The 15816-nt window shown below is 46.3% G+C and overlaps 2 protein-coding genes across 4 annotated transcripts in view; one reads left to right on the forward strand and one right to left on the reverse strand.

Annotated features, from left to right (window-relative positions):
- Positions 1-4771, forward strand: part of LOC8023706 (ceramide glucosyltransferase) — a 34516-nt gene extending 29745 nt beyond the window's left edge. For both annotated transcript variants that reach the window (XM_029994463.4, XM_040503391.2), the window contains exon 9: positions 1724-4771. In XM_029994463.4, the coding sequence (XP_029850323.4) occupies positions 1724-1897 (174 nt within the window). In that variant the 3' untranslated portion in view covers positions 1898-4771. The remainder of the gene's footprint in view (positions 1-1723) is intronic.
- Positions 2286-15653, reverse strand: LOC8023705 (ubiquitin-like-conjugating enzyme ATG10). Of its 2 annotated transcripts, XR_006077552.1 has the most exons (8): positions 15545-15653; positions 15090-15317; positions 8010-8123; positions 7629-7746; positions 7467-7564; positions 6723-6811; positions 5414-5597; positions 2286-4863 (listed from the first exon to the last, which is right to left on the reverse strand). XR_006077552.1 is itself a non-coding variant. In XM_029994464.4 (7 exons), exons 2-7 carry the CDS (start codon positions 15180-15182, stop codon positions 5495-5497), a joined length of 615 nt encoding a protein of 204 aa, XP_029850324.2. In that variant the 5' UTR covers positions 15183-15317; positions 15545-15653; the 3' UTR covers positions 2286-5494. The 2 variants fall into 2 exon arrangements, 1 of the variants encoding a protein (XP_029850324.2); XM_029994464.4 differs by having other exon boundaries at positions 2286-5597.
- Positions 15654-15816: the final 163 nt, after the last annotated feature.

The following is a 15816-nucleotide window of genomic DNA, read 5'->3' on the forward strand; positions in this document are numbered from 1 at the left end:
GAGAAACACTCGGTGCACGAAGAGCGCGCTCGAGTGTTGGTCTACGGTGGCACTCTTGGCCGTTTAGTAAAAGGAGCACCGAGCTCTTGCTCTCTGGAGCACAAACTTAATGCGCCCAGTGGCACCACAGTGCAGCACTCAGCAGAAGCATTTTGCTTAGACCTTGGCTGAACTGGCATAGCCGTCCTATGTAGGCCAACCTTTCTAATCAATCTCGGCTTACCCGAGCGCAGCGCTATGCAAGACGATTGAGGTCACAGTCCCCGCTAACTTTTGTTAGACAGGGCCCGAAAATTAAGGACACAGATCCCCTCCATGCAGGCACCTAGATCATCTTAATCCCAGCATGTCTACTTAGTCTGCCAGCGAGCGAAGAGCAGACCGATAATGAGAGGAAGGAAAAATAGTTCTCGTGTCAATTTTCCTGATTACTGGCCCTGGTGAATGTCACCCCGTGGTCATTTCCGGACCGTCGAAACACAAGACGCGTCGTCAAGGCGTCTTCAGCGCAGATAAACAAAAAACATTGCGGCGCGTTGTCGTCGTTGTCACTCACAACTGCGGGACACACGACTGAACCCAAGCCCGAGCGACTCCTGCGTGTCGAACGGCGAAAAACGCATCCAGGGCAATGCTGGACGTGGATGGGTTTCGAATGTCAAGGTGCCAAACCTTCATTTGGGAGCGAGATGGACAAACGAGGCTGCGGGTTGGTGCAGGCGCAGCTAGGACGCTACGGGTGCATTAGAATAGGTCGGAGCGGGGGGCACTTTATTATACGATGTAGCATGGATGCTGTCACTGGCAGCGCTACTAACCTTCTACCAAGGCAGAGTGGTGCACCGCTTATAGGGGGTTTTCACTGCACGCCATATTTGAGGGCGGTGTTTAGAGTGCATGCTCAGAACGAGCTCACATTAATAGGCTGCTAAGCCCGGCAATCTTGATTGTGCGGAGTGCACGTTGCAAAAGAACTGTGGAAGCCCGCCTTGAGCACGCGCTCGTCAGCCGCGCACACAGCTACAGTTGCCAGTGAATTCTTCCTATAGGTGTTGGAATGCTCCCAATAATATACACATGCGTTTTGCCCTCCCTCCCCTCGCCACAAGTTATGGATATCGTGGCCACCTCAGCTTTCCCCACTGAAAACAAATTCCTGGCTATGCCACTGCTAAGGACAGTGTTATTACATAGCTAATCAATCAATGAATGTTTTTTTTTTTTTGAGTCCAACTAACTGAGGGTGCCGAAAAAAAGGAATGAAATAACAGTGCTGCCCGTTGCTTGACAGGCATCACCACCCTGCCCCATTATACCAACTAGAACCCGATGGCAGATTACCCCTTTGAAGGGGAACGCAATAATTCTGTTTCATGACGTATTTTGCTACGATTTGCTATGGAGCTGCCCGCAGGTGCCGCATTTATTATCTGAAGGTACGAAAACATGGGATCAACCAAGTCAAAAGATAGAAGAGAAAATCAACTTTTTCTTTCAAAAGATTGTCCGGCTAATATTTTTTCACAAAGTTATCAAGTAGCATTGAAGGCCATTACAGCATTTATTACAACATAAAACAAGTGGAAGGAAAACCAACAAAAAATTAAGCTCACATTTTTTGTTGCGTGGATCGCGGACAGCTGCTTCAACTCTAATCGAAGTAGTGTGATAAACAGGTGCAGTCTGAAGTTACGCACCTGACATTGTGCCCCTGTTTCCTCAGAATGGGCTGCTGCCCTTCAGCAAGTGGGAGTTTGTGGTGGCGTGGACCTTCCGTGAGTGCGGTGCCCTCTACCTGTACCTCAACGCATTGTGGGACCCCACCATACGGTGGCGCACGGGCCTCTACAGGCTACGCTGGGGAGGCACCGTTGAAGTGGTCAAGCCCAAGTCCTAGTGGCGCCGCCCACGACAACACCACGGAACCAAGCGCCGCTGCGCTGCAGAACCAAGCGCCACCCGACGCATGCACGGCCGCAGCTCATAAACAACGCATGCGCGAGCCCCACACGTCGGTGGCGCCCCCTCGGCGGGGGCAGCGCGAATGACGGCAGAGATGACGGGCCCGAAGTCAAGACGCGGGATGCGGCGAGTGATCGAAGCTGTGTGTGTGTGCGTGCGTGCGCGGTACCGGACGACGAGGAATGCCGGCAGCCATGCACGAACCTGGAATCTAGGGAGTGATAATAATGGTGACACTAGGTTTTTTTTTTTTTTTTGTTCTCTTTTTTTTCTTGTGGTTCACTTTTGTTACTTGTTTTTGTCCGTTTGTGTGGCGATTTTTATTTTCCAGCTTGTTCTGCGTGTGAGGTATCCAATTGTTTCGTTGTTTTGTACATACATATAAAAAGGTGGACGGATAGCCGGGCACGAACATTTTTTTTTTTTTTGCCGTTTGCGACAAATCGCGTGGGCTCTTTTTTTTTCTGCAAGGGGAGCGCGCGGCCTTGGTGCGGTGATTGTCGGAGCGTGGTTATTTATTGCGGCGCCAAGCCGGAAGGTTTTTGCTCTCTGCTTCGTCGACAGGTCGGAAGCATAGTTCGAACGACGCATCCAGAGCCGCCGCAACGAACTTGTCGCAAGGTGTTTGCACTTTCCGCCCTGCTTCGAGATGTTTCAGCTGGGCATAGAACAAAAATAGGTTTGGTGTGATGCCCGCCTTTGACCAGGCTACAGCTAGTGTCTCATTCTAGTCAGGAAAGTTTAACGAAACGCAAAGAAACGACCGCAGTCGACGCGCGACCGGGGCCGCCGCGTTTCACGGCAGCGCGCGTGCCTCGGCTAGTCAAGAGGAGCCGGAGCGTCCCCCTTCCCCCAAACGAAGTTTGTACCGCCTTTTCTACGCGTCGGACGTCCCGACCACGAGCACGGTTCGAGAGGGGAGGGGGACATCGAAAGTAAGAAAAGACTACTGGCGAGAGGAGTTCAGGGTTGTAAAGTGTTTCCACTGCAGCAAAGATTGCAACACATTCCCAACTTCGTTTTGTGTGTTTTTGTTTGTTTTGAATGCGATACTCACTCGCGCGCGTATCGTTGCCCAAAAGAGCTTGGTCTTCGTGTCGCCTTATTTCTTCCCCGTCGCCTATCTCTTCGACGAAAACAAAAAAAGTAATGAAACTGGGTTTCGGAAACAGAGGTGCGACGGTGTACCTCCGTGACCAACCTTACCTTTATTCTACGCTTCTGTAGTGGGTTTTATGGAAAGAAGAAAGCTGCAGTGTTTTCGTTGATGGCTTGCGAGCAGCTGTAAAATGCTACTGGGATAGACACGTTTTGCGACGCAGAATCCGTTTTGTCCTCCGGCATGCATTTGGCGTTTCGTTCGACACCTTTGGACGAAAATGCCGCGCTTTTATGCGTTTCGAGTTCAAACTTCGAAATGAAAATCCACTGGCCAGAATGAGTCGCCACACGACGAGAATGAGGCGTTCCCTACAGTTCAGGAAACTACCGGTACTAATAAAACAAAAATAAACTGTGTGGTATTTCGTTCTAAAAGCGTGTCTCGAACACCGTAGGTTTGACGGCAACACCAAACTTGCAGTTACGGAAGATCAGTTTTTACTTGCGACTGTGGTAAATGACGCCATGCTCGTGATTATAGGAAATAACTCGGTACTTGAAATTACTGCAATTATGGGCAATAACTCTGTACATGCAATTACGTGAAAAAGCACCACATTTGCAAATATGGGAGGAGCCGTCAGCCAACGAGAATTGGTTCAGCACGCTTCCTTTGCCGATGTCTTGCTTTTGCGGGACAGTCTTCTACATCGCTCACCTAGACTACGCCACTTTTTTTTTTTTTTTTTTTTCTTTTGTACATACAGATTTGCGACAACGCTGAGAATGCTCACGGTGTTCTTTCCGTTCCGAACGCGCTTTTCTTAACACGTGAAACGTTTGTTTGCTCGTTGCGGTTTCAAAGTCGATACCCGTCCCTCATAGACTGCCCAAGTACCTTCTTTCTTCGTTGTTGGGTGTCTCCATTGTTTTGAATTTCCTAGGTCTGAAGAGTTTTTCCTTTCGAAACTTCTTTTTTGTTTTGTCGTGTTTACAACTCGAGATTCAGCCCAAGTTTTGTTATTCCGCTGGTCAGACCGGCATGCGGGTTTACAAGTCGTGTGTGTATTTCTGAAGCTGTTCTTTCTTCCACGTTTTTCTTGTGGGCAAGGGGAGGGTAATAAACATGCATGCATAGCTTTTATTGGCTTAATGGTGTTTTCATGCTACTTTTAACTAAATTACTAGCTAGATTCCACTTGTACAAAATTTCTCGGTTCATTGATGTCGGATAAAGGTTTCTAAACTGGATACGTTTTACGATTATAAACCTTTCTCGGCCGCCCTTTAGAATAAAACAATGTTATAAAATGTTGCAAAAAAAAAAAATGAAAATGCCGTGTTTTTTGTTTGTGTGCAGCGATTTATTGTCAGACGGCCGAAAGCAGGAGTTGGTTGCGTTGGCTATCCGGCGGATTGGTTACGACTGTGTGTCCCTCCCTTGCATTCATCTGGGCGTGTTGGCTGGACCAATCAGCGCCTCTGTAGTTGCTTCCTCTTGAGCGTGACAGCAGCTGACGTGTTTGTGGAGGTCGTACGCGATGCACAGAGAAAAAAAACGAGACATGTCATTGAAATCCGTGCCCCCCATGCAACCGACCAGGGCAGTCTATCGCTTTTTTAAGGGTTTGTACTCATGGAGTCGTGCTGCCTCTAGTTCTTCGCAGGAGAATGCCGCAGAATAAAAGTTGTATTATAGTGAATCGAAGACCCGAGTGTTGGAAGCCATTTATTTCAGTTTTCTCTTTGGGCGTGCCTGTGGGTCCTGATGCTCCGCAGACTTGCCAAAAACTAGTGTGTCTCCAAAAAAAAAAAAAAAACAATGTTTTTTGTTTTTTTTTAATTACAAAAATATACACATTGCCAAGCGCTTGATCTTTGCCCGAAAATGTAGCACTAGCAGTCCGGACGGAAAGTCAAAATTTCAGAACTAATAATTGTTAAAAGCTTGCATTATTTTTTTAAACTTTCAATGGGCAAATGGGGTCCCGTTCTCAGTAGCTGATGTCATTCAACTCCATCTATTAGTGTGCTTTGTTGGCCACCATTTTTTTATTGAAAATTTCTGAAAATCTTGTAACTTTTTAATTGGGTAATGTGAAGCTCCGAGACTTTGGCATTTGGTTCGAACCAGTAGCACTACACTTGCACAAAAACCGAGCGTTTTGTAATGCGTAGTTCCTTATTGCGATGAAAAAAAGTGCTATAAATGTTTTTTTAGGGGCCACTCCGTTCTTCATTGAGTCTATGCACTGATGACACGTGTACAGCATGTTTTAATGCTTTAAAAGCAGAAGGTCCTGGCACTTCGTACCTCCCTCTCTGAGTAACACTGTTTTGCACTCTTCACATTTAACCGGCACATGCTGCGCAGCGTCATGGTCTCTGCTGTCCACGCACCGCATCCGTAGAAACAAGCGTGACTGACACGTCACTGCCGCGCCGCCGTCAGCGCCGAGTAGCTGTTTGGCAAGTCCAATCCGACCAGGGGTGCCATGCTGCTCAACCAAGTGACGATGTAGTTGGCGTGCTCCCTGCGTCAAGAGATGCGACCTCGCATGAGCACGGATCGGCATGGTAGAGCAGGGGTCGGGAAGCTTTTCCTGCAGCGGATTGAATCGCCACTTAGCGGAGACGAGAGTGGGCGGGATGACGAAGATAAATAATGTGACGCGCGGTGGATGCTGCGTGCTGTATTTCGGGAGGCTCTTGAACCGTTATTCTGCCTTTGTAATTCTTGCAGAGCCATGCAGTTCTGATAAGTCCTAAGACTCGGGCAAACTAAAAACGATCGAGGGTTGCCGTCCGACTGCTCTTTGTAATGTGGACTACGAGATTCTGCTAAAATTCTTCACCGGACGCCAAGTCGCAATACCCATAGCAAGCATCTGTGTGCAACAAAAAGTTTGAAATTGATAAGGGTATAAAACCTTATTTCACAACAAAATGCAGCCTAGGTACGACAAACTTAAATATTGATTCACTTTAGTGCTCAACAACTGCTGATGGATAATATAGCAAAGTTGCATATCAGACTAAGGGCTCATTCACACTGGAAGCGGATCCGCGTTCGCAAAGCGGTTGCGAACGCGGTTGTATAAGGATTCAGTACAATTGCACGCGCACATGATGACATCAAATGCGTGTGCAATTGCACTGGATCTTTATACAACCGCTTTCGCAACCGCTTCGCGAACGCGGATCCGCTTCCAGTGTGAATGGGGGGTAACCACCTTGTATGCAGCTCCTGACGGAGTTAATATCTCTGACTACACCAGGTTTGAAACCAACGATTTTTCTTGCGGTACTCGCCAGGAGGTGTGCCGGGGGGCCGCCACCGGTTGCCGACCCCTAGCAAAGAGAGTGCCTTACCTATACTTGGGAACAACTTTCTGTGGCAATTCAGGAGTCTGCGCACAAGGTACACCCATAGCTTTGACTGCATGGCCGCAGAAAGCTGTCCTCGAGTAAAGATTGTGCTGAAGCAGTCTAGAGTGGCGAGTGTGCGCTTAGTCTGCTTTTTCGTCTATGAATGTGAGCACCAAGCTCATGCCCGGCTTGTGCCTTGGCAACCTGTCCGCCCGGAGGCTGGTGTGTGGACAGGACAAGTGCTGCCGCGGAGGTTAACGAGACATTCGTAAGACATTGGGACGTCTTACTTGTTGTGACTGGGTAGGACCTGATCCATCAATTGAGCTGTCTTGCAGGGGTGTAGCTGGAAGAAAGGTGTTCCCAGGATCGGATGCTCCTGGTTTTAGTTGATGAAAACAGATTTTGTGTGAGGGCATTCCTAAATAACAAGAGGTCCACTTTTTTTTTTTTTTCAGCCAATTTTATTGGGTATTTTATGTTGTTTGCCGGCACATTTTCTTCACAGACGGAAGGTCTAAATGACAGTTTGGCAATTGTGATGACTTGTGCCTGCATTTTGGCCGATTAGACACGATGGACTGAGCAACTAACAAAACCTGGTTTGACACGAGAGGTACTTGCTTCGTTCAGGGATAATCTCTTAAAGCATGTGAAACTTTAGGTATGAATCTTCCTGTCTTGGAAGGGTAGTCAGTGCTTCAAAATAATGTCAGGGGATTAAGGGGTGCTACAAGTGCAACTCATAGAATTGTTTCCTTTTCTAAATCAACTTGCATATGTAAAAAAAAGAAAAAAAAGTTTGCCAGAAATAATGTTATCTGCTAAAACTAACATCATTCAGTACAGTTCTCCTAGAGCTTAATTTTCTAATCCCCATTGCTATTTTGTTCACTGCCCTCTTTGCAAAAGTGGCTTCAATTTTGTTAAACGTTGATAAAAACTGTGCTAAGCTGACGAACATTCCGAACTTGCATGGTCAGACATTTATAAATTTGAAGATGTAAAAAGAGGGTTTGTAGTTTGGCAACAACCTGTTGTGTTATTGTAGACCACCAGACATCTTTCAGCTGGCCTTGAAAGCTATGTGGGACCATGGACCACACTTCTGGAAGAGGCAGCAATGATCCATCTGCATGTCACGAGAAACCAGTTGGTGAGCATCCAGAAATACACGGCAATCCCATTCAACATACCCTGCTTCCAGATGTTGAAGTAGAGAACAGGTACACTGTAGCTGACGCTGTAGACAATGTTGTAGACACATCTCAATGCCTCTTGGTTGTCTTCAATGACACTGTCACAGTCCAGCTCCTGTCAGGGAAACGTAATGTGTATAGCAGCACTAAACTCAAACCTCGACAATCACATCAATGGCCGTAGCATATGCTATAAACAGATATGAAGCGCAAATGAGATGAGAAGATCATGGATCATAAGCTCCAAAAAGCTAGAAGTAATTAGAGATAGTCATGTGTAAATTTTTTTCCGGTCCATTGTAGGAAGCATTTTACCGTGCCAGTGAAACTTCGCAATTTCTCGAGTTTGTGGTGATGAATGTGTAATAAAGTACAAACTTCTTTCAAGCCGAAGTCTGCAGCATGGTAGTCATCACTTGGTACGTCCTTCAGATGTCGACTTTGTGCCTTTATAACGGACCGTTTCTCCAAATAACTGCATCCAGGCTCGTCCTGTGGGAGAGTAATGGGAGATCTGCTTTGTGTTCTAGCACTAAAATACGTCTGCTGCAGATATAGCTTTGAAAAACCGAAAAGCAACCAGTGTTTGTCGCAGCGCATAGTCAAGCTACCATTCCTTAGAGCTCAAACCTTGTGTAAGTAAAATGTAAAAATAACAGAATCAATTAAAAAAAAAAAAAGTTGCCATTGCAATTTTTAGAAATTTACGGAAAGAAAATTCTGGTCCGCGATTTCGCTGGACGCCAAGCTTTTAATAAACTTTCCAAAAGGAGCTATTTGCAGGAAATCCGAGCTTTGCTTTTGCGATTTTTAGATGGATATAAAAGCGTTGTGGTGAAATAAATTTTGTTGGCCGAGTTTGAGACACTTGTCTGTCACCTTTCTTCATAAGGCCTTTCTTCTGTCCCTTTAAACATCATGGTCGGCCCATTTTCCCCACAAATGTTGAATGGTTAGCAAACGAAAGGACCTACTACACGAAGACCAAACATAAACAATGCAAACGTAAAAATTGTGTGACTTCAACCTGTATCTTCTATTATTTATATTACGTTCTTTCACGTAGATCTGTAGCGATACGCTCCGAATCCGAAAGTAAGCAAACGTCAGCAGACATCAAGAAGTGACACCGTTTTCAGAGTGGGACACGCAAGTGTTACGCCTAGACTTCTAAAAGACAAATGTGTTTCAAGCCTTCTGTTGGTTTTTGAATTTCCTAAATGATCCGAAAACAAATTTCAACTACAACACCAGGCGGCAGTTTATCGTCTGCAACTGGATAGATGTTATTCGCGACCCCCTATCTCAGCGTCGTCTGCTCCTTTGCAACGTCGTCTGCGTCTGTCTTACCTTTTCCGCGACTTTCGGAAGTCGAGCGAGCTCGACTTCGCCTTTCAGAGAGGGCAGACGAAATAACTCGAGCGGTACGTTGCTTTTGTCAAACTAGCAGACCCGCATCAAGGAGGGAAGTCAAAGGACTCACTGGCGAGGTGTCCCGAGGCGCCGAGGTTTGTTTGCTAAGAACCGAAAGTGGAGGGTGGTCAGCTGGTGGTTAGTGTCCGCAAGTTCCCTCCCAAATACTTTTTCCCTCCTTTCGTGTGCGACGAGACTCCTCACTCTTTAACGGCGTCGGCGGGTTGGCGCGGTTGGCGTCGTCTGCTTTACGTCTGCTAGTCAAAGCGATGGCTGCTTTACCTTTCCTGCGTCTGTCGGAGATTCACCGCTTCTTCACCGGCGAGAGTCGCCGTTGCCTCGGGAAACATTGAGATAACAAGAGGAAGAAATTGACCTCTTAATCTAAAATTGAGGTCAGCGATCAAAGCATAATGCGGGCAGGGTTCACAAGGGTCGCGCGGGCATATGCTGGTTTGATCGTAAGAGGTGCGTAAGACAGCTTCGGAGCTGTCGTAGGCTTTTGTCGTAATCTGCGCAAAACTTACGAAAATTTCGTTTCGTAAGTACGAATTTGTTCTTAAGTTTTGTCTTACGCACATTCTTGGCGCAAGATTGTTTCGTGCATCTGGCCTCTGCACTTCCGAAAGTCGCACGAAAGGTAAGACAGACGCATACGACGTTGCAAAGGAGCAGACGACGCTCAGATAGGGGGTGGCGATCAGCCAATCAGGGCTCGGCGTTCTGACGTCACCGCTACCCCCTGCGCAAGAAGCAGACGAACTTGCCCTCCGCATTGCTTTCATTACTCCCGTGATTATTTCCAATGAGTTGGATGTATTTCCAAACTAAAGCTTCAAGCGCGTGGCAGCGAAAGCGTTTTCAAATATGTTAAAAATTATCACGTAGATTTAGGAAAAATATCAATCGGATATTGGAAGCGTGCGACACCTAAAGGGGTCGCGCCGATCCAACTGATGGAACTGATGTTCCCGCCAAGGCCAAGCGACTCTGTTGGGAGCAGCACCGCGGCGCCACTGTCTTCGCAGCCAATCAGACCGCGGCGTTACTCATTATGAGGGCCGAAGAAGGAATCGGGCAGCGTTTTGTCAGTGGGAACAGCAGGGCATAATATGTTCATGCTCTGCCTGATTCCTTCTTCGGACTTTATTATTAATAACGCCGCAATTTGATTGGCTGCGGAATGACAATGGGACGCGTACGACAATAACGCTGCAATCTGATTGGCTGCGGAGTGCGACACCTAAAAGGGCGCGGCGATCCAACTGATATTCCCGCCAAACGACTCAGCTGGGAGCCGCACCGCGACGCCACTGTCTTGTCGCACGCTTCCCATAGACAGCGCCACCTCTCAAAGCGTCGTTTATTTAGTACCGTTCATCGCGATAAAAGAAAAACCGGGAAACTCCTTTCTTATAGTTGCGTGCACGACGTAAAAGGCAACTGTAGGGACAGGGAAAATGACTGAGATGCTAGCGCGGGCGTAAGAAATTTTGACAAAACGCTATATATACGTGTATTTACGTTGTTCGTTTGAGCCAAGTTTGAGCGCATACGCGTTCTTTTTTAATCTTTTTTTTTTTGCCCACCCACACCTTTTTTTTTTTTTTTTCCTGCTTTCTCGGTGAGACAGAGGGGGAAGCAGGCGCTACCATCGACGAGGAAAACCCCCAAAATAGCCCCTGGCCGTGCGTACCAGGGCATGCACTGCTCTTGACCTCTTCCTCGTTAAACGACAGACGGAAACTGGGCGCCTTTTTCTGAAGGGCTGAAGAAAACTGGGAGTTCCAAGAAATACATTTTCTTCAACTTTTTTTTTTTTACCCTCTGTGACGTCATTTCGGAAGTTATGAAGTCACTCGCTTTCATCGGGACTTCAGTCTTCAGTTCTGAACACATCACACGTCACTAGCCTACCGCAGCCTACCGCTTGCAACAACGCCACCTGAGCACGTCAACGAACTGAACTCCCCCCCCCCCCCCCCCCCTTTCCAGCGTTTCCTTTGCTAAAGTGGAAAGAGGTGGGAGGAGCTTCCACTTCACTCTGAACACCGCAGCGTCAAGAACCTGTAGCATGACTGACTGAATGTCGCAGTGACGTCACGGCATCGATCAGACGCTTTGCGTTCAAAAAAGTTTACATTCTAAGCTTAACGTCGTCGCGAAGCGTATTTGGTCAGTTGTGATGACCTCAGTCATCTCTCGCCTGACGCCATCTCATTCCCACTGCCTTTTATGGAATCCAGTTCCCTAATCTACTTTTGAGCGATAACCAGAGGATTACTGGGCATGCGCAATGCCCACAGGTTGGCTGACGTTGAAACATCACCTTGGTGTAGCACCCCATTACAGCTGTGCACTACTGACACAATTGTTCAGAATTCGTTCAAGCAGCTTGAAAGTTCTACTGTATCTAAATTACGTGCTACAAAGCTTTAATGCATCCGAAGAGGAGAATGACTAAGAATAATACGCGCTGAAATGTTAATGTGACCATACAAAAAAAAAAAAAGAAAAAAAAGAAAAGATGTCAATAAATTGTACATGCAAAAAAACAGCCAAGTGAAAAAGCTTCATATCTAATGCTTATAGAAGCACTGAGAATGCGTTAAATTTGATATAAACTAACGCTATGTGCCCTTATTGGATATTTTATTTACAAGTATGCGTTTCCTTGCTACCTTCGGGACTAGCCGGCGTTGCGAGCAGGCTATTAATATCATCACACTCTTACTCTCATTTTCTCTTGCAATAAATCTCTCTATTTACCATTTCATACATGCACCGCTCGCTATTTCGCGCTGTACAAAAACAACGAAATTAACAAATACAATGATGGGAGATAAAAAAAAAAATACATTGCAGTAAATTAATAATAACACCACGTAAAAACACTGAGCGCTACATTTTTCGACGCATGCAAGCAGTCGGAGTGTCCTGCGGAGGTTTCCAAAATGTTCGTGCTAACGCGCACGCGCAGATAAATGCCTCTTTCCACCCTTTGCCCTGTTCTTCTGCCCATCTCCCTTTCTCTCCTGCTCTTAATCTGGGGGATGGGAGAGGAGGCGATGAAAACATGTCACAGTGCACCGGCGGAGAAGCCATTTATAAGCGACATAAAGGCTATTGGTTCCTAAATCCCCTTCTTCACCTCCAAAGAACGTGGAAACAAGTAGAACGACCGCCGCCACTTCCGCTTAATGCGAAATCCGTATATTATCACCGTTTGCGTATGCCGCTAAAAACCGACTTTTTTTTTTTTTTATGTAAACAATACGTTGTCGCGTAAAACGGAATCGTGATACAACACGGAAACTCTTTACCCGATCAATTTATTATAGTATTTTGATTGATTGACTGATTTTCACGAGTGGAAAGGTAAAGGAAGTTTCATACCTTTTTGCTGAATACGAAGCTTGTCATTTTCTATCCTGTCAATCAGCTTTTTAGAGCAAATAAGAACTATTTTGAATTTGGTTATTCGTCAAGTCATCGCACGAGTTATAAAGACTATTTGGCGGTCTGTACCATCTGAGCAAATTTGTCACCGTATTCATATTTGATGTTGGTCATGGTGCCAGATCGGACAAACTTCAAAACGGCGCGCACTTCACGACGTTTCGTTGGCACACGCGGAAACTCGGCGTTTGAACTTTTCTTATCGGAACTTCGCTGACAAGCCAAGGCGTTTCTTTTTTTTTTTTTTAATCGTCGAAGAGAAGTGGAAAAATTAACAAAGAGGGTGAGTAAAGACATATTACAAACTGTAAATTACTAGTTGTAGTGGTTAGCTAGATTCTGAAATAACTCAAAGGGAAGTTGTAGAGTTTACCCGCATCAGCCGTCGGTTAAAAGCTAAAGCCTACACAAACACACATGTAGAGATAAAAAAGCGGACTATGACCAACTTTTTTCGCGATGATAACGATAATAAAGAGGGTCGACCAAGGAGGAGCACATCCCGAATTTATCCTAACAATAATAAAAAAAAAAAAGGAAAATAGGGAACAGAAACTTCCCAAAGTAGGAGGGAGCGAACGAATGTGAAAAAGAGAGAAAGAGGGAGCGCCGTGGAGAGGAGGAAACGTCGCGGCGCGCGAGCAAGAAAGCGTAAGAGAGGGAGGGAGAAGCCGTGTTGTTGGCGGGAAAAATGCACGTGGTGGCTGCACAGCAGTGAGCCCGTGGTTTGGTCTGGCACCGGCGACCAATCGATGCCGGGCCGGGGAGAACCGCGGTCGGACTCGGCCCACGGCTCAGACCCGGGGGTGGAACTCGAAAGCTCGAACCCCTGACCGTGCCCCTCTCCCTCACTGCCGGACGAGCGAGCGCACCGCGCAAGCGCCGCGTAGCGTCGATCGGTGTATTCGCTCTCTCTCCGCCGGAGCCGAACTGGCGCGAGCAGGCGAGGGAACGAAAAACTCCGGTTGGAGGTGGCGGAGGAGGCGAATGTGTGTGCGTGTGTGTGGAAAGAGGAAGTGAGGGGAAAGGGGACAGCATCGCACATGCAAATGGGACACACACAGCAAACCCTTGGGAGGTCGAGGGAGAGGGAAACGAATAAAGAGAGAGGGAGGGGAAAAAGAGCCGGCGACGACGGTGGTACACCGTTATTTTCTTCCAAAGTGTGACCTTCTTTGTAGTGTCGGCTGAACTATTTCTTTGCGCTCTTCACCTCTTCACTGTCTTCTTTTTTTTTCGCCCTCCCCGCCTTCAGGCTTGTATTTAGCAATGCACCCCCTCTCCATCTTTAATTTCTTCTTTCTCTCCAGATCGCTATAAAAAGACACCTAGCCGTTCCTCGTCCATGTCACTCAGTAGTAGCCGATCGGCTGTTTCGGACTACTGCGAGCACGTGATTCGTAGCACCTCGACGATGTCCGTGGGGCTAAAAGAAAGTTCAAAGTTCACGACCATGAACCCACCCCAGCCCTTTTCTTTTTGTCTTTCCGCAGACATAAGGTTCGAATCGTGGGTGGCAGAGGGAGGCAGAGGACGTCACAAATTAATGTCAGGATGACGTCATCGTTTCTCGCGCGATGGCATCGCCTTCGCAAAATATCCCAGTCGTATGCTAGAATTCTGTCCTTAGGGAAGTCAAACTACCAAGCTTCATGAGTCATACAAAGAAGTATCAAAAAAAAAAAAAAAAAAAAAAAATAACGTCGTAATCGAAACTGAGACAAGAAATGGATATAATACCAGACAACATGAATAACTGCTGTGTTATTATTTTGTCCCAGAGTTTAAGTTATCAGGATGGGTTGATTGATTAAATCTTTATTCCTTATGCTTCAAGCTACTTCGGCAGAAAAATTATTTTTAGAAAATCAAAACATGCATAAATATTACAAAATATGTACACGGAAGCTAGACGACGTATTAGTGGCTGGTAATTTACAAAAACAAAGGAAAGTGACGATGACAGACAAGACAGAACTTTCCGTCTTGTCTTGACCCTTGTAATTTTCCCCCAAAAAAGAAAAAAAAAAAATATATATATATATATCTTAATTTTAGTGTTTGGATTGTATCCATCTTATTATTATTTTTTTTTAATTTATAACTATTGCTTGAACGCCTGGGAACCAATATTAAAAGTATTATGCAGATATATTGATTCCTTACAGGATTTCAAGGTCATTGTGTGTCGGAATTTTAGCGAAGCTCTAGGGCATTGTGTCGAAATAAAAAGAAAACACTGCCGAGAAGCAGAAGACAAAACGTCAAACCAAAAATATAAATGAAATAAAAAAGTGGAAAAGTTGGTATGCTGTTAAAAATAGAGGCCTTGTGGATTTCGTAAAAATAAACCTGTCGCCCGGAATATTTCTCAATGTCTCGCCAATCCCTATAGCGAAACACTCCTCTCTTGGCATCCGCAGGTTTAGCAGACGACGGAAGTTGTCTGCTAAAACAGCAGATAACAGTTGCAGTACTGTAGTCGCTGATTAATCTGTTGTTTTCTACGCGTGTAACCGAAACCGCAACACCACAGACGTGCATAAATAAATGCACAAATAAAACTCAAAAGAAAAAGTCACCGACCTGTTGAACAACGAAGTGCCAGCCGTCATTTAAGTTGATCGAAAGGGCCTCGATCTCCCTACAACAGCGTTGAAATTCGGTCCATTCCAACATAATTTTCCTACACTCAAGCAGACGACTGGACGTGACGTCACGACCTCAACCAAACTTTCCGGTTAGGGGGTGTTCGCCCGAGGATGATCACAGCCAGGCCGTGCGCCCCAGTTGAATATTGAGGCGATGAATTTCCTATTGGGGGAGACAATTGTTTCGCAGTCAGCAGAGGCTCATAAAGTGTCGACCACAAGAATCGCATAGGCCGGTTTTGAGCGGATTTTACAATACGCGGCGTGATAAACAACGTTGTTGTCCGAGATGCGTTTAAAGAGGCGACTAGACTGGTGTTGACACCTCGGATAAGGTGTTGACTCGTGAACAACCAACCGCTGCTTGAGGTTGTTATTCCGTATATTTACCTGGCGCTTAGAGAGAGAGCGCAAGCCACGAACCGCCGCGTCAGAGTGCAACGCAGCGACTACTACACAACACAAAATCGTTTACGTGCGCCAAGCGGTAGCTGCCCAAGTTTTCTCTCTCTGCAGCTGTTCCGTTGCGCGGACGCACCCCCCAGAAACCAATAAAGTTCACGGCCGAGTTTTTTTTTTATCCACTACCCAAAGCTGCCACTGATGTTGACGTTTTTAAGCCACCGCGAAATAAAAAGTAACGCTTAATTAGTCACAATATC

This window comes from Ixodes scapularis, unplaced genomic scaffold, assembly GCF_016920785.2.
Source record: "Ixodes scapularis isolate PalLabHiFi unplaced genomic scaffold, ASM1692078v2 PGA_scaffold12__126_contigs__length_90152505, whole genome shotgun sequence".
Taxonomy (NCBI): Eukaryota; Metazoa; Arthropoda; class Arachnida; order Ixodida; family Ixodidae; genus Ixodes; species Ixodes scapularis.

Coding starts and splice junctions, on each gene's coding strand:
- LOC8023705 (XM_029994464.4), bottom strand. CDS start 15,182: ATGTTGGAATGGACCGAATTTCAACGCTGTTGTAGGGAGATCGAGGCC. Junction 7,747..8,009: donor CAGACTTCGGCTTGAAAGAA/GTTTGTACTTTA, acceptor TTTCCCTGACAG/GAGCTGGACTGTGACAGTGT. Junction 6,812..7,466: donor GGTCTACAATAACACAACAG/GTTGTTGCCAAA, acceptor AACTAAAACCAG/GAGCATCCGATCCTGGGAAC.